The 23,755-nt window shown below is 47.3% G+C and overlaps 1 protein-coding gene across 3 annotated transcripts in view; it reads left to right on the plus strand.

Annotated features, from left to right (window-relative positions):
* Positions 1–23,755, plus strand: part of MYH11 (myosin heavy chain 11) — a 127,957-nt gene that overhangs the window by 37,862 nt on the left and 66,340 nt on the right. For all 3 annotated transcript variants that reach the window (XM_044935707.2, XM_006050072.4, XM_044935706.2), the window contains exons 4-5: positions 11,282–11,309; positions 22,446–22,548. In XM_044935707.2, coding sequence (XP_044791642.1) covers positions 11,282–11,309; positions 22,446–22,548 — 131 coding nt within the window. The remainder of the gene's footprint in view (positions 1–11,281; positions 11,310–22,445; positions 22,549–23,755) is intronic.

Genomic DNA, 23,755 nt, shown 5'->3' on the forward strand with positions numbered 1-23,755 from the left:
TGCTCAAACTCATGTCCATGGAGTCAGTGATGCCATCCAACCATCTCATCCTCTGTTGTCCCCTTCTCCTCCTGCCTTCAATCTTTCCCAGCATCAGGGTCTTTTCCAATGAGTCAGATCTTTGCATCACGTGGCCAAAGTATAGGAGCTTCAGCTTCAGCATCAGTCCTTCTAATGAATATTCAGGATTGATTTCCTTTGGGACTGACTGGTTTGACCTCCTTGCAGTCCAAGGGACTCTCAAGAGTCTTCTCCAACATCACAGCACAAAAGTTATCAATTCTTCGGCGTTCAGCCTTCTTTATGGCTCAACTCTCACATCCATACATGACTACTGTAGGAGAACATGACTGGTTAGACAATGCAGTACTGGAGCCAGGTGCTGTTATTCGCCCCATTTTATTGCTGGGGAGACTGAGGCTTGGGGAGGTGACTTGACGCAGGAGTGTCAGAGCAGATTTGAAGTTGGTTTATCAGACCCTGAAGCCCCAGGCTTGCTGGACCAAGGTGATGCTGAGCTGCTTCACAGCCCCTCCTGCCCCTCTAAAGGCTGTTTGCTCCTGTAGGACTGTCTCCTGCCATCTCAAGGGGTTAGCGTTGAGGGCTCAGCACTTGAGAAGCTGGCGTGAGTGACTTCAGCAAATTATAGCATGATGAGTGTGGGGAAAGCGTCAGCAAAGCTTTCCTGACAAAAGCCAGTTTGGATCTCTAGCCTCTTCTCTGTAGGTCCCTGGGGTGGGGGAGGGTGTGAAAGGCAGGTGAGATTTCACTCTGAGGATGAGAGGAGTCCTCGGGACCTGTCACTGGAAGTGTTGTGTCCGCACCTAATTAGTACTAACCAGCCACTCTAAGGGGATTAAAAAAATAGCCAGACCTTTATCAGCTCAGGCTCTTGGCTGAACCCTCTTTAAGCTTCGGAGAAGTCTGTGGGGGTGGGGAGGTGGGCAGAATGATCCAAACTCCGTTCTCTGCTTTGCAAGTTCCCACACTCAGTCTGAACCTTCTTTCCGGGTCAGCAGGCCTTGGGGGGCTGGCCTGTGCTCAACCAGAGGTTCTGTATCTCAGCAGAGACAGGAAGGGCATCTGTGTGCACTGAGCTCGCTGCCCCGTAGATCCTGCACCCCTTGGCCCTCGCCGCTCCCCTGCAGGACAGTCTCTCCGCGTGACAGACTGAAGACACTGAGGCTCAGAACACCAAGGCGCTTGGCTCCAGAGCTGAATGTCAAAGCTGGCGATATCTCCTTTAGCCAAGCTGGAAGCACTTTTTATTTTTAAAAAGATTTTTTTAAGCCAATAGTTTTTTTTGTTGTTGTTGTTGTTTTTTAATTTTTTGGCCATGCCCTGTGACATGTGGGATCTTACTTCCCCAGCCAGGAATTGAACCTTGGCCCTGCATCGGAAGGGTGGAATCTTAACCACTGGACCTCCAGGGAAGTCCCTCACTGGATACTCTTATCTCCCCTCTGGGGCAGTATGCTATGGTAGGTAGTGCAGTGCTGCCAGCCCCCTTTAACAGATGAGGAGACTGAGGCTGCTCGTGATAACTCAGCAGGCCAACCAGACAGGGCCAGACAGACGGAGCCACCAGCTAAGAGACTGGCTTAGGCCTTATACTTAGAAAGGGTTGAACTTGGCCTGATAGCCTGTCCTCCTGAGTCAGACCTGCTGCCATCTATAACCACTTCACAAGCTCACTGCTATGGAGGATGGAGATGACGGAGCAGTGATGATAATAAAGTTGACAATAATTTCTTGTTATTGAGCTTTGGAATGGGTCTTGGGCCCTTTCTAAGCTCTTTGTGGGTCCAATCTCCCTGCATCTTTTTCACATCCTTGGAAAGTGTGGGGTTTTATCCCTGTCTTCTTGGTAAGGAAGATGATGCTCTGAGTTGCCCGAGAAGTGGAGCCCAGAAGTAATTTCCCAGACATTTTGCTGCAGAGACTGTTCCTGCAACACCGCCCCCCCTCCCAGGGAGGGGACCAGTTGCCTCTCTCCCTCACGGAGACTTTGCCTCTGCTTTCAGCTCAGCATCTGGCTTGGCAGGGCGAGGGGTGCTGGTGGCTCCATCTGTCTGGCCCCGTCTGGCTGGCCCTCTGAGTTATCACAAGAAGATCACGTTCTTTGGCAAGAAATGAAGAAGAAGGATCATCTGATTCTGATACATGTTTTATGGACGGCCCATGGTGTCTCACACAGATGGGAGAGAGCTAAGGAGAATGATTATCATTTTTTAATAACCAGTAAATATTGAGTTGGAAAGCAGATATGCTGAGGGGAGTGGACTTGGGGAGCTCTGACTGACACGTGGTGGCGGCTTGTTCCTCTTGGAGTCTGAGTGCTCTGGCCTTCCCACTGTGTCCTCCCAGCCTCAGAGAAAATCTGGCTCCCCCTTCCCTTTTTTGTCGCAAAGTGTTGAGGCCCCACTGTGAGGGAACTGTTGTTGGGGGGCACAGTCTACTCAGGGGTGTAGATATTAATCAAATCAAATCACAAATACATGTGCTATGGGGGGAGGGTGGGAGACCCTGGGATCTCCTTAAGCTGGGAGGACAGGGAGGCCTCCTTGAGAAGTAACGTGAGCTTAAAGGAGTTGATGCAATGCACGAGGCTGTGGGGCTGGAGTAGAGAAAAGGATGCAGAGACTGGAGGCTGGAGCCGAGGCCCAGGAGACCACTGGGAGAATACTGGTCATGAACCCATGCCCACTTCACTGGCCAGATCTGCCTCATGTGGGTCTGGAAGAGTCCTGTTGGGGTCCAGCACAAGCTCTCAGAGTACCTCAGCTCACCCAGAATTTTCCTCCCCGTGCTGCTGGGGCAGGAGGGTGGAGAGAGGAAGGCCTGGACCTACAGAGCAGAGGTTTAGGGCATCGCTTTTGTTTCTCCGGGGTGCTATTTATTTTTTAAACTTTTTATTTTGTATTAGGGTATAGCCCATTAACAAACAATGTTGTGATAGCATGAGGTGAACAGATAAGGTTCCCAGCCATACACATACATGTATCCATTCTCCCCCAAACCCCTGGATCCCGTCCAGGCTGACACATAACACCCGGTAGAGTTCCACGTGCTATACAGTAGGTCCTTGTTGGTTACCCATTTTGAATATAGCAGCGTGTACACAGGGCGTCGCTTTTGAGCTGGGCTGGAATCCTGGCTCTACAGATGCGCCCACTTCTCTGTGCCTTGGTTTCCTCACTTGTCCCAACAAGGATGGCACCTGCCCCAGTGCTTGTGTGGGTTTATTCCGATGGTGCCTGGAGAGCGTGGTGCCCAGCAGGGCAGGGGCAGGGCGTTGGCCGTCAGCTCCAGGCGGGGGCGGGGGTGTCTGGAACTTTCTGCGTCTACCTTGGAGGGTGGCAGACATTCGTGGGGCTCCACCTTTCTGCACTCGGTGGAGGCCAGGCCTCACCCTCAGGGGCCTGGAGGTCAGGAGGAGTGGTGACCCCGCGGGAGACAGGGCTTGGCCACCTCCCTCTCGCCTGATCCCACGCACCCTGGCACGGGAAGGCGGGAGAGAAGCAGCCAGCCCAGGCCTCGCTCAGACCCAGCTGGGTTTTGTCCTTTTATGGTCAGCCCGCGGGCCTCTGGCTTCCCCAGCCAGAAACCAAGAGCTGGTGTTGGGATCAGGCCGAAATAGCTGGTCTGTGGGGAGTTGGGCGTCTCCTGGGAGTCTCAGGCCTGCTGTGGGGGAGGCGGCGGAGAGCCCTTTCGGTCCTTGGAGAACTCCCCTGCACACCTGCTCATCCAAGGCCAGACCCCGAGGCCCAGGGGACAGAGGGGACACCGCGGTGTCCGCAGTGGAGTGTGAGACCGGGTGGTCGCCAAGTTCGGGGCAGGGGGCGGGGCTTAATCCGCGCGCGGGATGCTGGGATGCGGTCCGCCGGCCATCTGGTCTCTGCTGCTGTGCCCTTTCCCGGCCCTGAGGTGCCGAGGTCCAGGCCCTCCTGATGGGACGCTCCGCCTCCGTGGTGGCTTCTCCCCTGGGGATTCCTACGCATCCTTCTCCATGCAGCTCAGTGGCCACCACAGCTGCTGGGATATCCTGCCTCTCGGGGTATGTTAAAACAGCTACACTGGGACGTCCCTGCTGGTCCAGTGGCTGAAACTAGGAGCCCCCGATGCAGGGGTCCCAGGTTCGATCCGTGGTCAGGGAAACTGGCTCCCTCAGGAAAACTAGATCCCACATTCCACAAGTAAGAGCCTGCATTCCTCAACTAAGACCTGGTGCAGCCAAATAAATAAATATTTAAAAACGTTTTTTTAATAAGGTAAAACAGCTATACCTTCAGTAGCACTTTGGCACATATACACTGTGGAATTTGCCCACATCTTGCAGTCAGTTCTTTGCCTGTCTGACCCTCGCACCAGATCATAAGCCTTTCAAAAGCAAAGACTAGGTCGGTGTAGTCAACTCTGTGTTTCCAGTGCCTGGCACAGAGTAGGCACTCTGGACTTGTTTGTTGAGTGAGTATGTGAATATAGGAAGAAGCACTCACCGTGGCTTCAATCGGAATTGCCTTTCTGAGAGACTGAGAGAGAGGGAAGAAAAGATTGTTTGAGATTGATTCAAATCATTAAGCATTTCCTGAGTACCTACTGTGTATCACACATTGTCCCTGCCACCCAGGATCAGGCACAGCCTTTGACCCTCAGGAGCTCAGGGGTTAGTAGGAGAAGCTTTAAAAGCAGTTCTGTTGAGTAAGCAAAAATAATTCCAGGTGGCAAAATTACAAAGTTATTTCCCCCCTAAGGAGAAGATAAAACAGGAAGATGGGATCAAGAGAAACTGAGGGGAATGGCTATGGGTGTGCAGTGGTCAAAAGTGGCTCCATCTGAGGATATGATATTTGGACTGGGGTGTGAAAAGTGAAGGGCTTCCCCGGTGGCTCAGTAGTAGAGAATCTGCCTGCCGGTGCAGGAGACCCAGGTTTGATTTCCGGGTCGGGAAGAGCCCCTGGAGAAGGAATTGGCAACCCACTCGTTTTCTTGCCTGGAGAATTCCCTGGACAGAGGAGCCTGGTGGGCTACAGTTCATGGGTCGCAAAGAGTCAGACATGTCTGAATGACTACACAACAACAAATAAAAGGTGAGAAGGACCTGGTCACATCAAGAAATGGGGAAGAGCTTTAGAGGCAAAAGGAGGAGACACTGCAAAGGCCCTGAGGCAGGAATGAGTATGATGTATTACGAAAGTGCCAAGAAGGTCAGTGTGGCTGGGATGTAAGTCTGGGAGAGGAGTAACCAGACGAGGTTGGAGAAAGAGCAGGAGCCTCTCTGTGGACTATTATAAGGCCATTTAATGTCAGTAACAAAGACTGTACAACATGGTCAATGCATGTAAAGCTAGTCACTCAGTCGTTTCTGACTCTTTATGACCCTATGGACTGTAGTCCACAGGCTCCTCTGTCCATATGATTTCCCAAGCAAGAATACTGGAGTAAGTGGCCATTCCCTTCTCTAGCGGATCTTCCTGACCCAAGGGTCGAACCTGGGTCTCCTGCATTGCAGGCAGATTCTTTACCACCCGAGCCACCAGGGAAGCCCAAGAAGGAAACACTGTTAATGAAAAGAACTAAAAAACCATGCCATAGTATGGTGTCAATTGTGTAAATCACTCTAAACTCCTATAAAAAATAATGAAAAGAAGATATATCCAAATGTTAACCATCACGGGTTAGGGGGATTTTGTATTTGCCAAGCTTTCTTCAGTGGTTGTGTACTAATTTTGTAATCTAAGTAAAAAGAACTCATGGTTTATTTAAGGAAAAAAAAACAGTTTCATAACTGTTGAAAAATGAATAGATTCCGTGTGATAATCTAAGCAATCAGATTGCTCAGCAGATTCCATGTGATAATCTGAGCAATCAGATCTCTTGATTCAGAGATGGCGTAAAAGTAACATTGTGTTTTTTTAAAAGTTTTATTCTGGTATAATTTATAAACCATAAATTAATCCATTTTAAGAACGCAACTCACTGGTTATCGGTGAATTTACAAGGTTACACAGCCATCACCACAATCTAAATGTATCTTTCTGTCATCCGCAAAGGAAATCTTGTGCCCTCTTGTAGTCATTCCCTTCCCCACTCCTAGTTCAACACTATCACTAGTCTACTTTCTGTCCCTATAGATTCGCCTCTTCTGCACATTTAGAATAAAGGGAATGAATGATACAATATGTGGTCCTTTGTGACTGGCTTCTTTCACATAGCGTAATATCTTCAAGGTTCATGCATGTTTTAGCCTGTATCAGTGCTCCATTCCTTTTTATGGCTGAATAATATTCCATTGTACAAATAGACCACATTTTGTTTATCCACTTACCAACTGATAGACATTTGTATCTTTTGTACTCTTTGGCTATTATAAATAATATAAAGTAGCATGATTTTTACTAAGATGAAAAAGAAAGATTCTGCCTGTCGTATCATAGGGAAATGGTCCATTACCATTCTGATTAATCCTTTCTTCTAAAAGGTATTGCAGCGAAACAATGATCATGATGAGGTTAAAAGCTGCAAGGCAGGGAATCTTTGGACTAATGGAGCTAGGGTCACCACTAGACTGGGTGGTACCTTTATAGAATTAGACAAAGGTACCCCCTGTTCTGGTAAAGGATCCACCTGCAATGCAGGAGATCCAGGCTTGATCCCTCAGTCAGCAAGATCCCATAGAGTAGGGAATGACAACCCACTCCATGTATTCTTGCCTGGAGAATTCCATGGACAGAGGAGCCTGGTGGGCTACAGTCCATGGGGTCCCAAAGAGTTGGACATAACTGAGTGACTAACACTTTTACTTTTACCCCTTTCTCAAGGCAGTTTTCCTCCATCTGTTGAAAGATGGTTGTAATAAATATACAGATCTATAGTGACCAGTGTAAATGGTTTCCCCTTAGAGTTATGCAGGGTCTGACTTGCACCACTGTCCATGGCAGCTCTGAAGGGGACATACAGTAGAGAGGCCCCCAGCTTAGCTCTAGGGAGGTATGGGGTCAGAGAAAATACTATAAAGGAGGTGACTCTCAGGGTGACATTTCAAGAATCAATTAGAATATATACCCAAAGAATTGAAAACAGGTGCTCAAACAAAACTTGTACTTGAATATTCATAGCAGCAATGTTCACAATAGCCAAAAGCTAGAAACAACCCAAATGCCCGTCAACAGATGAGTGGAACCACAAAATAAGATCTGCCCACAATGGAAGATGATTCAGCCATAAGAAGGAATGAAGTTCAGATACATGTTACCATAGGGATGAGCCTCAGAAACACCATGCTAAGTGAAAGGAGCCAGACACAAAAGACCACTTGTGTTTATGTTAAATGTCCAGAATAGGTAAATCCATAGAAACAGAGAGCAGATCAGTGGAGCCAGGGGAGCAGGAGATGGAGAGTGGCTCTTTAATGGGTGTGGGGTTTTATTGGGGGTTGATGAGAAGGTTTGGGAACTAGACAGAGGTGTGAGTTGCACGACTTTGTGAATGTACAACCTACTGCTGTGTTGTTCGCTTCTACATGGTTTAATTTATGTTTATGTGGTTTTCACCTCATTGGGATAAAAAAAAAAAAATAAGGGATAAGGCAGGTTCAAAAGCAATACAGATGGTGCTCTGGGGAGAAGAAACAGCGTGTGCAAAGCTTGGGCTGGGGGACTCCTTTGCACATTCTTAGAACTCTGCTCTCTCGTGTCAGACATGAGCTCAGGCCCAGGGGAGGAATCAGCTAGAAAGCCCTGGGAAGTCGGTCTCTTGGGCTCCGAACAGGTCAGCAAGCAATATGCACACCGAGCCCTCCTGCCCCTAACTAACACGACACAGTTAGCTTCCCACGCTTGGAGCGGTGTGTTTCCGATGGGAATGTCTCAAGCTGGAGGTCCCCTGGCAGCGCCCAGCATGGAGCTGCCCTGGCAGCTGCCAAGCCTTCCCCTTGGAGCCACTTCCTCTCCTGGGGACCTGGGAGGAAAAGCCTCCAGACAGGCATGGACCCTGTCCATCTCTTGTCTTCTGGGCTCAGGTTTCCCAAGGCTGCTGGAAAGGCCACCTCTGTCCCGAAAGCAGATGGGTGGAGACAGTCCATTGTCTGTCCACCTCAAAATCACTCCTTTCTAGTCTTTTGCTTTGACTGATATTGCTGCAGTGACCAATTTAAGCATTTGTCCTTGGGCACACGTGAGGGTTTCTGGTATGGCTGTTTCTTGAAATTTGTGGATCAGCCCAAGGTCAGAGTCAGAGGCAGGAGGCAGAGCATGTTGGCCTGATGGGAATCAGTGCAGCTGGACCAGAAACAGGACTTTGTGGTGATGGAAAGTTCTCCTGCCAAAGGCTGAGCTGCCTCCTTCCTGTGGCCTTTCTCCCTGCAAGGACCTCCCGTTGGCCCTTGGCTCAGAGGTCAAGCTTGCCTGAGTGGAACCTCCCCGGGTCCCCTAAAGCTAGCCCCTACAGGCAGCTGTGGCCCACGAGGGCTCTTTCATTGCAGCACTTGGCCTCTCCAGCCGCAGTGTGCAGGCTGAGTTGCCCTGTGACATGGAGGATCTTAGTTCCCCAACCAGGGATCAAACCCAAGTCACCTGCATCGGGAGGCAGGTTCTTCACCACTGGACCACCAGGGAAGTCACTGGTCTCAATTTCTCGCATGTATGTTGAACTTTCCCATCAAGAAGCTCATGTCTTCGGGTTTGGGGTTGGCTTTTTTCAGTGCTCACCAGACTGTACCTTCTCTGTGTCAGGGGCTTAGGGATTGAGGACATGACCTCAGTTTCCCGGAAACTGAGGGGAGTGGGGTCCAGATCTGGATGTTTCTGCTTATGAGGAATTCATAATTCTGTGGGGGCAGAGACACAAGGAGCAAAAGTGCCAGCCTGGGACAGGGCACTCAGGCAGCACAGGGGCTGTGGAAGTGGAGGCGTGTCTTGGTGATGGGCAGGAACCAGTGAGAGCTCTAGGATTCCTATCAAGGGGGGCTTGGAGGCAGCAGTCGGATTATTTGATGGGGACTAGGGGCTCTTCCTGGGGCTTCTTCTCTCTAGCAAGGCCAACTACTGTGATAGGTTAGGAGTGTTGTCAGAGACTTATAGCCAAGCTGCCTCCTGGATTCATCACTATGGGGAACACTTCTTGGAAGAGGTATTATCTTTGAGACTGAGGGAAGTAGCCAGGAAAGGAGAGGAGAAAGACCTGCTAGGCAGCAGGAACGGCCTGACCAAAGGCACGGAGTGTGATTGGGGGTTGATCTGGGTGGGGTTGCTGGAAATTGAGAGTGAAGGGCATAGAGATGCCGAAGCTGGGGAGGTGGGCAGGGCCAGTCATGGGAGATCTTGGATATCATGTTCAGGAGTCTGGGCCTCATGTAAGGGCCCTGGGGGACATGCACATGTTTAAAAACAACTTAAGATAAAACTTGCATACTCCAAATTCACCCACTGTAAGTGTAAAATGCAGTGAGTTTTAGTAAATTGACTTAAGCATCACCACAATCCAGTTTCCAAGCCCCCAAATTATCTTTCATACCTGTTTGCAGTCACCCCACTCCAGCCCTCAGCAACCACTAATTTATCTACTTGCTATCTCTATGCATTTACCTCTTCTGCACATTTCATGTAAGTGGAATAAGACAATATGTATGTAGCCTTCTGTGTCAGACTTACTTAACATCATGTTTTTGAGAGTCATCCATGGTGTAATCTGTATCAGTACTTCATTGTTTTTATGACTGAATAATATTTCACTGGGTGGATAGACTACATCTTATTTATCCATCCTCCAGCAGAGGGACAGTTGGGTTGTTTCTACTTTTTAGTTGGTATGATAACTCTGCTGTGAGCATTCATGTGTTAGTCTTATAGGGACACATGTTTCTATTCTCTTGGGTGGATTTCTAGGAGTGGAATAGCTGGGTCATATGATAAATTTATGTTTAACATTTTAAGACACTTTCAAAGTGGAAGAGTGTTGAGGAGCAGAGCGATTGGGTAGCTCAGCATGTCAGAAAGATCACTCTGAGAAGGGATCTTGAGGAAGACGTCCCTAGATCCAGGGAGACCTTTGATCAGGAGAGGCTGAGCAATGTGAAGGTGGGGTTGGAGCCAGGAATGAACTTAAGAAGAGCTGCATCAGCATTGCCCAGCAGAGGATGTTCTTTCTCGGTTATGGTTAACGGACCAACGGTTGGAGTGTGTCACCTTACCCATGACCCTCATAGGGGATCTTGGCTCCACCTCCTGAGGTCACTTTAAGAGTGAAAGGTGATCAGTAACATCTGCTTAATCCCGTGTAGTCTCACGATGCCCTCTGCGCCCACCAGGGTTCTCTGGTGGTAAGTGACAGAGACCTTATCTAGGAAAGGAATTTCTGGAGGAGTGTTGGGGAGCTCACAGATGTGTGGGAAGAGTGGGGAGCCAGCTTCAGAAAATGTCAGAAACTTGGGGCTGCTTGGGCTCTGGGGGGGCAGGAAGTGAGGCCCCCTCAGGGCTCTGCCCACCTGCTGAGCTTCTCCGTCCTTGATCCAGGTTGGAGTTTTAGCTCAGAGAATCTGATTGACGCAGCCTGGGAAACGCTGTTGCCTCTTGGCTGGGAGAGCTTGTGGGTCAGTCCCACCAAGACAGTGCATGATAACGGGAGTGGAGTGGCGCAGGGGACGTGTCTCCTTTTTTGTTATTGTTGCTCTGTCGGCACATGGGATCATAGTTCCCTGATCAGGGATTAAACCTGCACCCCTTGCATTGAAAGCTCAGAGTCTTAACCACTGGACCACCAGGGAAGTCCCCTGGACATGTCTCCTTAAGGAACATAGGATGCTCTTGCCAGAAGAAGAGGGAAAGCATACTGGATTTTCAAGCCAAAAATGTCCACTGCCAGATAAAGAAACTGAGGCTTGGAGAGGTTAAGAATATTCGCAAAAGGCCACAGAGCTGGGAAGTGGCCAAGAGGAAACCCAGTCTGTCGGGATCCAAAGTCGGTGTTCTGTCTGTGACTTCATCTGTACAGAGTGGGTCTCCTGGGAACCCCCTTCCACTCCGAGCGGGTGGGGCTGGGATGCTCACTGCCTCCTGAATGGGTCAGATTCCAACATCTTTCTGGGGCTGCCTCCAGGGCTTTGTTGCCCTCTTGTCTTTGGCCTTGTCCCCTATGCCCTGGGCAATGAGCTCAGCTGGCCCCTTGTCACCCCCAGAGGGGCCAGGGTGTATGAGCTTAAATGGGAGCCCTGGGCGGTAGCATGTCCTAACCCTCAACTCAGAGCTGATTCTAACTCGTGGCTCTTTTTTCTTTTTGTTCTCAGATCGGGAGGACCAGTCCATTCTCTGCACGTAAGTGGAGCTGCTTTTTCTTCTGCTTTTCTGAGTTAAGACCCAACTTATTAAAGAAGAAGGTCCATGGGAACAGGGCTCTTTGATTTGTTTGATATTCCATGCACCACCCTATCCCCAGCACAACGCAGATGGTCGTTTGTTGTACAAACGCTCTGATGCTGAGGCCAGCACCCCTAAACTGCAGGTGATACCTGGTGCCATCTTGTTCTGCGCTGCCCCCCTCTTTAAAACTACCATTTATTGAGCATTCACTGTGTGCCAGGCCCTGAACTAAATAATTTACAGACAGAATTGCATGTAATTCTGTAATAGCTCTGTAAAAATAGAAGGCATATCCATTAGTGAGGAAGTCTTGGCTTGTGTTAAACTGTTACCCTAAAATTTCACAAGTAGCCACATTGTGCCATATTTGATGGTCGGTATCATACCAGTTCATTCTAAAGGAGATCAGCCCTGGGATTTCTTTGGAAGGAATGATGCTAAAGCTGAAACTCCAGTACTTTGGCCACCTCATGCAAAGAGTTGACTCATTGGAAAAGACTCTGATGCTGGGAGGGATTGGGGGCAAGAGGAGAAGGGGACGACAGAAGATGAGATGGCTGGATGGCATCACTGACTCAATGGACGTGAGTCTGAGTGAACTCCGTGAGTTGGTGATGGACAGGGAGGCCTGGCATGCTGCGATTCATGGGGTCGCGAAGAGTCGGACACGACTGAGCGACTGATCTGATCTGATCTGATCATTATTTCTTTGAAGACCTGGATACATAGCCAGAAGGTATTCAGTTTAGAATCACTCAGAGGATTTTCAGTATTCAGGAAAATCTCTCTTGGGGTGGGCAGAATACAGGTGTTCCTCAGAGACAGCATGGACTTAGTCCAAACTATTGCAATAAAGCAAATATCAGAGTAAAGCAAGTCACGCAAACCTTTTGGTTTCTCAGTACATATCAAAGTTATGTTGACACTACCCCACTCCAGTACTCTTGCCTGGAAAATCCCATGGACGGAGGAGCCTGTTAGGCTGCAATCCATGGGGTCGCTAAGAGTTGGACACGACTGAGCGACTTCACTTTCACTTTTCACTTTCATGCATTGGAGAAGGAAATGGCAACCCACTCCAGTGTTCTTGCCTGGAGAATCCCAGGGACGGGGGAGCCTGGTGGGCTGCCGTCTATGCGGTCGCGCAGAGTCGGACACGACTGAAGTGACTTAGCATAGCATACTGTAGTCTGCTAAGTGTGCAACAGTGTTATATCTAAGAACAACAACGTATACACCTTGATTTAAAAATACCCATCTCTTGGGATATTACTCATCTATAAAAAGGAACGCATTTGAGTCAGTTCTAATGAGGTGGATGAACCTGGAGCCCATTATACAGAGTGGTGTAAGTAACAGAAAGAAAGAAAGGGAAAGTCAAATATCATATATTGATGCATGTATATGGAATCTAGAAAGACAGTACTTACGATCCTACATGCAGGTCAGCAAAGGAGACACTGACATTTTGGACACAGTGAGGGAAGGAGAGGATGGAATGATACAAGAGAATAGCACTGAAACATGTACATTACCATCTGTAAAATAGGTAGCCAGTGGGGGCTGCTGTATGCGGCAGGCAGCACAAAGCCAGTGCTCTGGGACAACCTAGAGAGGTGGGATGGGCAGGGAGTTTAGAAAGGGTTCAAGAGGGACGGGACATATGTATACCTAATGCTGATTCATGTTGATGTATGGCAAAAACCATCACGATATTGTAAAGTAACTGTCCTCTAATTAAAAAAAAAAATACCCATTGCTAAAAAAATCTTAGCTATCATCTGAGCCTTCAGGGAGTTGTAATCTTTGTGCAATAGATGAAAGACCACTGATCACAGATCACTATGGCAAATAGAAAGGGAAGCAGTTTGAAATATCATAGGAATTACCAAAAGGTGGCACAAAGGTATGGAGTGAACAAATACTGTTGGAGAAATGCTTGATGCAGGTTGCCACAAATCTTTAATTTGTGAAAAACATGATATCTGTGAACTGCAGTAAAACAATATACACTAAAAGTGCCTGTAGTGGTCCCTCAAAGACTGCCACCCCCTAATCACCAGAACTTGTCAATGTGTCAGGTGACGAGGCAGAGGAGAATGGAGGTTGCCATGGCATTAAGGTTGCTAATCAGCTGACCTTACAGTAGGGGCGAGTCTACACCATCCAGGCAAGTCCAGTGTAATCGCAGGGTCCTTGCAAGTGGAAGAGGGAGAAATCTGGGAAGTCAGAGGGATATGCATTGTGAGAAGAACTTCACCCACCATTGCTGGCGTTGAAGATGGAGGAAGCCAAAGATAAAAACAACTTCTAGACTCTGGAAAAGGCAAGGAAACAGACTCTCCCCTGGTGTTCCTGGAAAGAAACACAACCCTGCTGACATCTTAGTATTAGCTCAGTACAATCCATGTCAGACTTCTGCCCTCCAGAGCTGCAGGATAATCAATTTGTGTTGTTTTAAGCCACTGTCTGTGTAATTTGTTAAAGGAGCAATGGGAAACGAATACACCATTCTTCCTTTGTCCCCCTACACTCACTCCTGTCCTCACTCACTGTTCAACAGATTGAATGAGCCAGTTCCACTGGTGATACTTGGCATATAGAAAAGAATCCAAAATAAACATGACCCCGCTTCTCAAGAGGGAAGACAGCCACTAGAACAATAATTACATTCTTCCCTTTGGTACTGCTTGAATTTGCTGTTTGATTCTGTGAAGGAACTACCTTTTCAGAAACTTAAAAAAAAATTATTGTCATTCAGTCACTAAGTTGTGTCCAGCTCTTTGCGGCCCCATGTACTGCAGCACACCAGGCTTCCCTGTCCTTCACTATCTCCCAGAGTTTGTTCAAGCTCGTGTTCATTGAGTTGGTGATGCTATCCAACCATCTCAACCTCTTTCACCCCCTTCTCCTTTTGTCTTCAATCTTTCCTAGCAAATCACTCAAGTAAATGTGTAATTACAAACTGAAAATGACAAGGAATGAGACATGTTTGGAACTAGGAAAATGTGTAAATCAGAGAGATTCTAACTGGGAGAATGGAAAGAGCTTCTTGGAAGAAGTACTATTTCAGCAGAGACAATGAAGAGGGGAAGAGTTTACAGCATATGCAAAGGCACTGGGGTCAGATAGAGTGTGTTTTATTTGAAAAACTGAGACATCAATTTGGCCAGAGTGTGTCTCCCAGCAGAAGCCCTCTGTCTGAGAAGAGCCACTATGGGACATCTAGGACTGTGGTTGCAAACCCAAGGGCCAATCAAAGCCAACCGAGTACTGTTAATGTGTGAGAAGGCCTGGGTGTAAGGCAGTAGGGGATGGTGGGGAGTGTGGGGAACTGGAGAAAATGACCCATCTGAGAGGTGGGGGCGAGTTGCTATTCCTCTTCTGTCCATTGTTTCCAGGGGAGAACGCAGGTCCAGTGTTGCCAGACTCTTCTACATTGCAACAGAAGCTGCAAATTTAGGTTTTTATGTGAAATATTCAATGTTTAAATATTTGCACTTAATTTACATGAACACACATACACAGAGCATCAGTCAAATAAAATCCATTGGTGGGCTGGCTTTGCCAGTGGGGCTACCTATTTACAACCTCTATCCCAGAACTCTGGGCCTGGAAAGTTTCTCATAGATGACTGAGCCCTCAGTTCCTGCCATACACACACACTGGTCAGTTACAAGAATTGCAAGAAATTTTCATAGAGCATCAAAATCTGAAATGATTCATATTATTTAATATGAAAGTAGATTCAAGTTGACCTCAGTAATAATAATTATTGTTGTTCAGTATCCCAGTTATGTCTGACTCCTTGTGACCCCGTGGACTGCTGCACACCAGGCCTCCCTGTCCATCACCAACTGCTGGAGCTTGCTTAAACTCATGTCAGTGTTGCCATCCAACCATCTCATCCTCTGTCGTCCCCTTTTCCTCCTGCCTTCAATCTTTCCCAGCATCAAGGTCTTATCCAGTGAGTTGGCTCTTCCCATCAAGTGGTCAAAGTATTGGATCTTCAGCTTCAGCATCAATCCTTCCAATGAATATACAGGGTTGATTTCCTTTAGGATTGACTGGCTGGATCACCCTGCTGTCCGAGGGACTCTCCAGAGTCTTCTCCAGGAGCACAGTTCAAAAGCATCAATTCTTTGATGCTCAGCTTTCTTTATGGTCCAACTGTCACACCCATACATGACTACTGGAAAAACCACAGCTTTGACTAGACTGACCTTTGTTGGCAAAGTGATGTCTCTGCTTTTTAATATGCTGTTTAGGTTTGTCATAGCTTTTCTTCCAAGGAGCAAGCATCTTTTAATTTCATGGCTGCAGTCACCATCCACAGTGATTGTGGAGCCCAAGAAAATAAAGTCTGTCACTGTTTACATTTTTCCCCCATCTATTTGCCATGAGGTAATGGGACTGGATGCCATGATCTTAGTTTTCTGAATGCTGAGTTTTAAGCCAGCTTTTCTACTCTCCTTTTTCATCTTCCTCAAGAGGCTCTTTAGTTCCTCTTTGCTTTCTGCCACTAGGGTGGTGTCATCTGCATATCTGAGGTTATTGATATTTCTCCCGGCAATCTTGATTTCAGCTTGTGCTTCTTCCAGCCCAGCATTTCTCATGATGTACTCTGCATATTAGTTAAATAAGCAGGGTGACAATATACAGCTTTGACTTACTCTTTTCCCAATTTTGAACCAATCCATTGTTCCATGTCCGGTTCTAACTGTTGCCTCTTGACCTGCATACAGGTTTCTCAGGAGGCATGTAAGGAGGTCTGGTATTCCCGTCTCTTTGAGAATTTTATGCAGTTTGTTGTGATCTGCACAGTCAAAGGTTTTAGCATAGTCAATGAAGCAGAAGTAGATGTTTTTCTGGAATTCCCTTGCTTTTTTATGATCCAGCGGGTGTTGGCAATTTGATCTCTGGTTCCTCTGCCTTTTCTAAATCCAGCTTGTACATCTGGAAATTTTTGGTTCACATACTGTTGAAGCCTAGCTTGAAGGATTTTGAGCATTACCTTGCTAGCATGTGAAATGAGCACAATTGTGCGATAGTTTGAGCATTCTTTGGCATTGCCCTTCTTTGGGATTGGAATGAAAACTGACCTTTTCCAGTCCTGTGGCCACTGCTGAGTTTTCCAAATTTGCTGGCATATTGAGTGCAGCATTCTCACAGCATCATCTTTTAGGATTTGAGATAGCTCAGCTGGAATTTCATCACCTCCACTAGCTTTGTTCACAGTAATGCTTCCTAAAGCCCACTTGACTTCACATTCCAGGATGTCTGGCTCTAGGTGAATGATCACACCATTGTGGTTATCCAAGTCATTAAGACCTTTTTTTTGGTACAGTTCTTCTGTGTATTCTTGCTACCTCTTCTTAATATCTCTGCTTCTGTTAAGTCCATACCATTTCTGTCCTTTATTGTGCCCTTATTTGCTTGAAATATTCCCTTGGTCTCTAATTTTTTTTGAAGAGATAGTTAGTCTTTCCCATTCTATTGTTTTCCTCTATTTCTTTGCATTGTTCACTTAACAAAGGCTTTCTTATCTCTCCTTGCTGTTCTTTGGAACTCTGCATTCAGCTGTGTATGTTTTTCCTTTTCTCTTTCACCTTTCACTTCTCTTACTTTCTCAGTTATTTGTAAGGCCTCTTCAGATAACCATTTTGCCTTCTTGCATTTCTTTTTCCTGGGGATGGCTTTGGTCATCTCCTCCTATACAGTGATGTGGACCTCCATCCGTAGTTCTTCAGGCGCTCTGTCTATCAGATCTAACCCTTGACTCTGTCACGTCCACTGTATAATCATAAAGTGAAAGTGTTACTTGCTCAGTCGTGTCTGACTCTTTGCAACCCATTGGAACTGTAGCCCAACAGGCTCCTCTGTCCATGGGATTTTCCGGGCAAGAACACTACAGCAGGTTGCCATTTCCTTCTCCAGGGGATCTTCTTGACCCACAGATTGAACCTGGGTCTCCCACATTGCAGATAGATTCTTTACCATCTGAGCCACCAGAGAAGCTGGTATAGTCATAAGGGATTTGATTTAGGTCATACCTGAATGATCTAGTGTTTTTCCCCTACTTTCTTCAATTTAAGCCTGAATTTTGCAACAAGGAGCTCATGATCTGAGTCACAATGAGCTCCAGGTCTTGTTTTTGCTGACTGTATAGAGCTTCTCCATCTTTGGCTGCAAAGAATGTAACCAATCTAATTTCAGTATTGATCATTTGGTGATGTCCATGTGTAGAATCATCTCTTGTGTTATTGGAAGAGGATGTTTGCTATGACTAGTGTGTTCTCTTTGCAAAACCCTGATGGCCTTTGCCTTGCTTCATTTTGTACTCCAAGGCCAAATTTGCCTGTTACTCCAGGTATCCCTTGACTTCCTACTTTTGCATTCCAGTCCCCTGTAATGAAAAGGACGTCTTTTTGTGTGTGTGTGTGTGTGTGTGTGTGTTCTAGAAGATCTTGTAGGGCTTCATGAAACTGTTCAACTTAAGCTTCTTTGGCATTACTGGTTGGGGCATAGACTTGGATCACTGTGATATTGAATGGTTTGCCTTGGAAATGAACAAAGATCATTCATTGTTCTTGATATTGCATCCAGGTACTTAATTTCAGACTCTTTTGTTGACTATGAAGGCTACTCCATTTCTTCTAAGAAATTCTTGCCCATAGTAGTAGATATAATGGTCATCTGAATCAAATTTGCCCATTTCCGTCCATTTTAGTTCACTGATTACTAAAATGTCAATATTCAGTCTTGTCATCTCCTGCCTGACCACATCCAATTTACTGAACCTTCCAGGTTCCTTATGGCATTGGACTTTCACCACCAGGCACATCCACAGCTGAACAGTGTTTCTGCTTTGGCCCAGCCTCTTCATTCTTTCTGGAGCTATTTCTCCATTCTTCCTCAGTAACATGTTGGCCACTTACCAACCTGGGGGGCTCATCTTCCAGCGTCATATCTTTTTGCCTTTTCATACTGTCCATGGGAGTAGTTAAATGACTTGCCCATAATCACACAGGGCAGAGCAGGGATTTGAACTCAGGAAGTCTGGCCCTGGAGCCCATTGTGTTGCTCTGCTGACTGATGCTGCAGGGGAAAGAGGCACTGCTTTTGCCTGGGGAGCTCGAGGCGATACTCAAAATAAAGGCAGTGACTAACTGAGATTTGCAGGATGTGTAGGAGTTGGACAGCACAAACACCAGAGGACTTGGCTGGTTACAGGGGTGGGAGTCACATGAGGACTAGGGACTGACAAAGTCAGAGACAATTTAGCTTTGCTACCAAGGGCAGACCACAGCTGAAATGACTCAGAAATGGTGTTTCACCGTGGGAGCTAGGACCAGCTACCTGATTTGTTAAATTATGCAAAATGAGAAAGCTAAGGCCCTTGTTCAAAAATTATTAAGCAATTCAAGATCACAACATCAGAGCATTAAATCAAGCACAGGCCCCTCCTTAGGGTAGTCCCCATGGAACTGGACGGGTCACACACCCATCAATCCAGCCCAGCTGGGGGCTGAGGGATTAAGCAGCCATTGGGTAGCCTCCTTCCAACTGCTGAGCCTGGACTGATTAAAAGGACTTGGCAGTAAGGTAATTACAAGGCCAGGAGGCAGTATGTGGTCATGAGGCCGAGTCTTCCTCAAGGATGAGGGAGCTGGACACAAAGTCCCCTAAGAAACAGGACTGAGAGACTTCCCTAGTGGACCAGTGGTTGAGAATCTGTCTGCCAAAGCAGGGGACACGGGTTCAATCCCTGGTCCGGGAAGATCCCACATGCCTCAGGGCAATTAAGCCCATGCACCACAGCAACTGAAGCTCGCCTGCAGCAATGAAGACCCAGTGCAGCCTAAAATTAAAAAAAAAAAAAAAAAGTAGGACTGAAGTTTAGGGTGCACTGGCCGAGAAGGCATCTTTATTCTTAGAGTCTGGGGTCAGAAAAGCAAAGATATTGATGTTTCTGAAGCAGCCCTGAGCACATCAATCTTCAGACACCCATGAGCCTGGAGCTTGGGTTGTTTACTTTGGCAGAACCTCCCGGGACAATTTATTTTTATCAATAAAACTTGGAGACTGTTGAGCCAAGCAGCCACGTGGGGAGAAGCAGGTTCCCAGAGTCTGTATGTCACTTCCTCGCCCTTGCGAGGTTAAAGACCAGGAAATCATAGCGGGAAAGGGAGGGGCTGTAGTGATCCAGGGTCAGTGTGTGCACAGCTGTCCTGACTCTTGTCTTGGATATGAATGGACTCAGGACCAGCTACACAGGCGGTTTCCCACACTCAGATTTTCTCTCCTTCTTCTTGCTCTGATCAGAACCTAGCCCCCTCAGTTTGGGGTGATGTCTATCAGGGGTTCTGACATTATCCTAACAGAAGTAATTCATACTAAGGTGTAAATGAGTGAGTGGCTTGGTTCACTGGTACCTGCTCAGATTTTAAAAAATAGCCTAGTAAGGCAAGTGAAGTCTCCCAGAATATATGGAATAACTCCTTGATGGCTCAGGGCTTCACTCAGTATTCCTGCATTCCATCCCCTTTTCTCACTTTAAAAATAAAAGGGTAGGGGGCAGAACATGGGCTCTGGCATCAGCTTGGCCCATGTACAAATCTTACCCCTCTATTCCTGATCTGTGTGATAATAGAAATTGTGACCTAGAACACTTCAACTTCTCTGAGCCTCATTTTCCCCAGGTGGGTGACAGGAATAATCAAGGACTCCTTCATTAGGTGGTTGGATTAAATAAAAAGATTTCTGAGCCCAGTAGCCTGGAGTAGGTCTTCAACAAATATCAATTCCTATTCCCTATTCCTTTCCTCTGACCTTAGAAAGCATGTTCTTAGAGGGTTGGGTCTGTGTCGTGGACAGACTTGGCAAAATGCCATAGAAAGAATCCTGATTACATTGGAACCAGAGACCTGATTTCAATGCTGAGTGTGCTCTTGCCTTGCTGTGTGACCTTGGGCAAGTTGCTTACTCACCCTGGTCCCAAGTTCCTGTCCTGTAATAACATGAAAGTGATGTGTCCTCCCTTCAGGATTGGGGGAGCGGAGGTAAAGGAGATAATGCCCATGAAACAGTTAACACAGGGCCTCCACTCCACCCTAAAAATCAATTCTCTCCTTAAAATTAAAAAAAAATTTTGGACTCAGTTTTCCTCCTCAAGAAAATGAGGATAATGCCTCCATAGCTGCCATCTCAAAAAGTGCCTCTGAGGCCACGTGAAATAATGTGACCATTGGGAATAAAGACCATTAGGAATGGGGGAGAAAACTGTGTTAATACTGTCATGAGACGTGGTGCGATGTTTTAACCTTCCTGGAGACCTGACTCGTGATTCCTGGATGGTGCCCCATGGGATTGGGTCTGACAATTCGGGGCGTATGTATCTGTTCCTCCCTCCCTCCCTGCCTCCCTCCCTTCTCTCTCTCCCTTCCCTTCCCCCACCTTCTTACTTCCCTCCCTTTGTCACTCCCCTTCTCTTTCTCTTTCCTTCTTTTTTCCTTCCTTTCTCCTTCCCTCGCACCCTCCCTTCTTTCCTTCCTTCCTTCTCTTTTGCCGTGAACAAAGTTATTAATGGGCCCTTGGCAGAGCAGGTTCACTTCTTGTATTTCCTAATTAGGTAAAAAAGGACAAGCACCACATTGGTACTGGTGGCACTGGTTCAGCATGGAGAGCGCTGACCCGACCTCAGGGTAGATGAGTTCAGACTTTAAAAAATTTAGCGCATTTTAGAATATTCAGTGAGCTCAGCAAATGTGAGTCTAGGCAAAAGAAGGAAAAATAAAAAAAAAAAACAAAAAAAGAAAATCAGAGGAGAGGACAAGAAAGGAGGAAAGATTTAGTTGAGGTCATCTTTCCCTTTTACTAAGAAGACTGGGAGTCAGAGGTAGTCTAGAATCCTCTGATAAAACAATTCTATCACCGTGACCTCAGGTGGCCAGGAGAGGTGTAGCCGGTTCAAGAAGCCGTTTTCATTTAAAAAAATAAAAATAAATAAAAAACCACTGTTCGTATTCTAGGAGTGTTCTTTTGATAAGACAAGCAATGCCCCACTCATCTAAACTTATCAGCCATTTACACTTTGGCATGACTTACTCCAATTAGGTTTATCCTTTGATATTTAACTGAAATCATTAGCTAGCCACCTGACCCTTCCAGTGAGTTCTCTAGAGGATGAAGGGGCTTATGTGAGTCCAGTGGCTGATGGAATAACCACTTTTCTTTCCCTCTTTGTCCTCTTTCTCCTTCCCCTCCTGCTCCTTCTTTTTCTCCTTGTTCTTTTCCTCTTCCTTCTTCTTTGTAAGGGACATTTCTAAAACTTCTACCTTATATCTTGTTACTCTGAGAGGTACTTACATCCATCCTGGAAGGCAGTCTCTTGCCCGATCTTCTCGTCTCTAACAAGGGTAATGATGTCTTTAAAGCAGATAGTTTTTAATAAAGCTATTCTGTAGCTACTATAATAATGGATACATATCATTATACAGCTGTCAAAACCCGTAGAATGTGCAACAGCAAGAGTGAACCCTGATGTAAACTGTGGGCTTTGGGTGATGACGCGCCAATATGGGTCCATCAATTATAACAAGTGTACTACTCTGGTGGGGGATGTTGATGGTGGGGGAGGTTGTCGAGGGGCAGGGAGATCTAAGAACTCTGTGTACCTCTTGCTCAATTTTGCTGTGAACCCAAAACTTCTCTAAAAAACAAAGTGTTGTTGTTGTTGTTGTTGTTGTTTTAAGTAGACAGTTCCAAATAAACCTGTTTAGACCTTGGTAGGGAAACTCAGGTTTTCTTTTACTCTTTTCATCTACATCCTTTCCTGCCTCCCCTCAGGAGGCGTAGATTGAGATAAGGAGCAGGGTTTGAAGCCCAGCTCCCTGCCAATGGTAGACAAGCCTCCTCCCCTCTGGGAGCCTCAGTTTCCCCATCTGGCAAATGACACGGAGCTGCGGAAAGATGCCCACAGAACTCCTGATAAGATAAACAATAAGATAAGATAAACAACACCCAGCTGGCTATTCCATCAGCCCCTAGTGTGTTACTGTTCCGGTGGGTCACTGCTCTCGTGTCTTTCAGAGGCGAATCTGGAGCCGGGAAAACAGAAAACACCAAGAAAGTCATCCAGTACCTGGCCATGGTGGCCTCCTCCCACAAAGGCAAGAAGGATACAAGCATCACGGTGAGTGGCAGCTCCTGTCCTCTGGCCGCAACTTGGCAGATGGGCCTTGGGCTCGAGGGCTGACCAGGTAGAGAGAGCACCATCGGGAAGGCCAGGACCCCGCGTTATAAGGACTCAGGACTGTTTTCCCTGTCCTTCCCCGGACAGCTCACTGGAGGGATTTTTCTTCATCCTGGGTGGTCCTGTTGGATCTAAGCGATTCCTCACTTTGGCCAGGATCGTCTCCTGTTCTGTGAACTGGGAGGAGTTTTGATTGACATCAAAGCTTCTGGCTTGCGGCATCACTGTCATTTTGGACTGGATAATTCTCTGCGGTGGGGCTGTCTTATGCCCTGGAGGATTTTTAGCAGCACCCCTGGGCACTCCCCACTGGAGGCTGGTGGCAGCCCCTCCCCCCGATGATGACGACCAAGAATGTCAGGTGCCCCCTGGGGGGTGCGGTCACCCTGATTGAGAGCCACTGCCTGAACTGAATCGCTGTAAATTCCCTAGTGTTGAGGCATACCTGTCATTCCTCCACGTGTGCCTCCAATGGGAGCCCCAGGGGATGGGAATATGGGTGTCACTCAGCGTGTGAGCTTTGGTCCAGTGCTCTTGACTGAGCATCTACTGTGTGCTAGGCACTGCTAGTATGGGGCCCATCGATGAGTCTGAGTCATTCTAAACACTGAGCTTCTGGACTCATGAGAAAGAGAGAGCGTAAATCATCAAATAAGGACACAGTCGACTAAGGAAAAGAAGAGCAGGTTTCTAGACTCATCCCTTCCTGAGTCCATCCCTCTTTTCCTCCTCGGCCTTAGCCTGGCCTCATCTATCCCAGTGGAGGCGACAAGCAATGGGGCTGCTGGAAGGACCTGCCAGCGCCTCCCTCTGAAGGTTTGGGGCTGGGGGGGTGGCGAGGGTGGATGGCAAAGGAGGCCTGAAGCAGGCTTGGGGTGTCACTGGTTCCTGCCGCTCTGGATCTAGCTTCTGGGGCTCAGAGGTGACACTGGAGAAGCCACAGAGACCAGCCTGTCTGGAGGCCCTTGGGGATCTGGGGCAAGCCCCGGTTGTAGCTTGGGGAACTTTCCTCCTCCAACAGGTGCAGGAAGCCCGAGATGCAGCATCCACACTGCCTCTGGCGTGGTGTACGGAACAAAGAGCCCCAGAGTTTATGCAGCCACCGAACACTGCCTCCCACTGCCTTTCCTTTCCCTAGAATAGTAAA

This window comes from Bubalus bubalis, chromosome 24 (assembly GCF_019923935.1).
Source record: "Bubalus bubalis isolate 160015118507 breed Murrah chromosome 24, NDDB_SH_1, whole genome shotgun sequence".
Taxonomy (NCBI): Eukaryota; Metazoa; Chordata; class Mammalia; order Artiodactyla; family Bovidae; genus Bubalus; species Bubalus bubalis.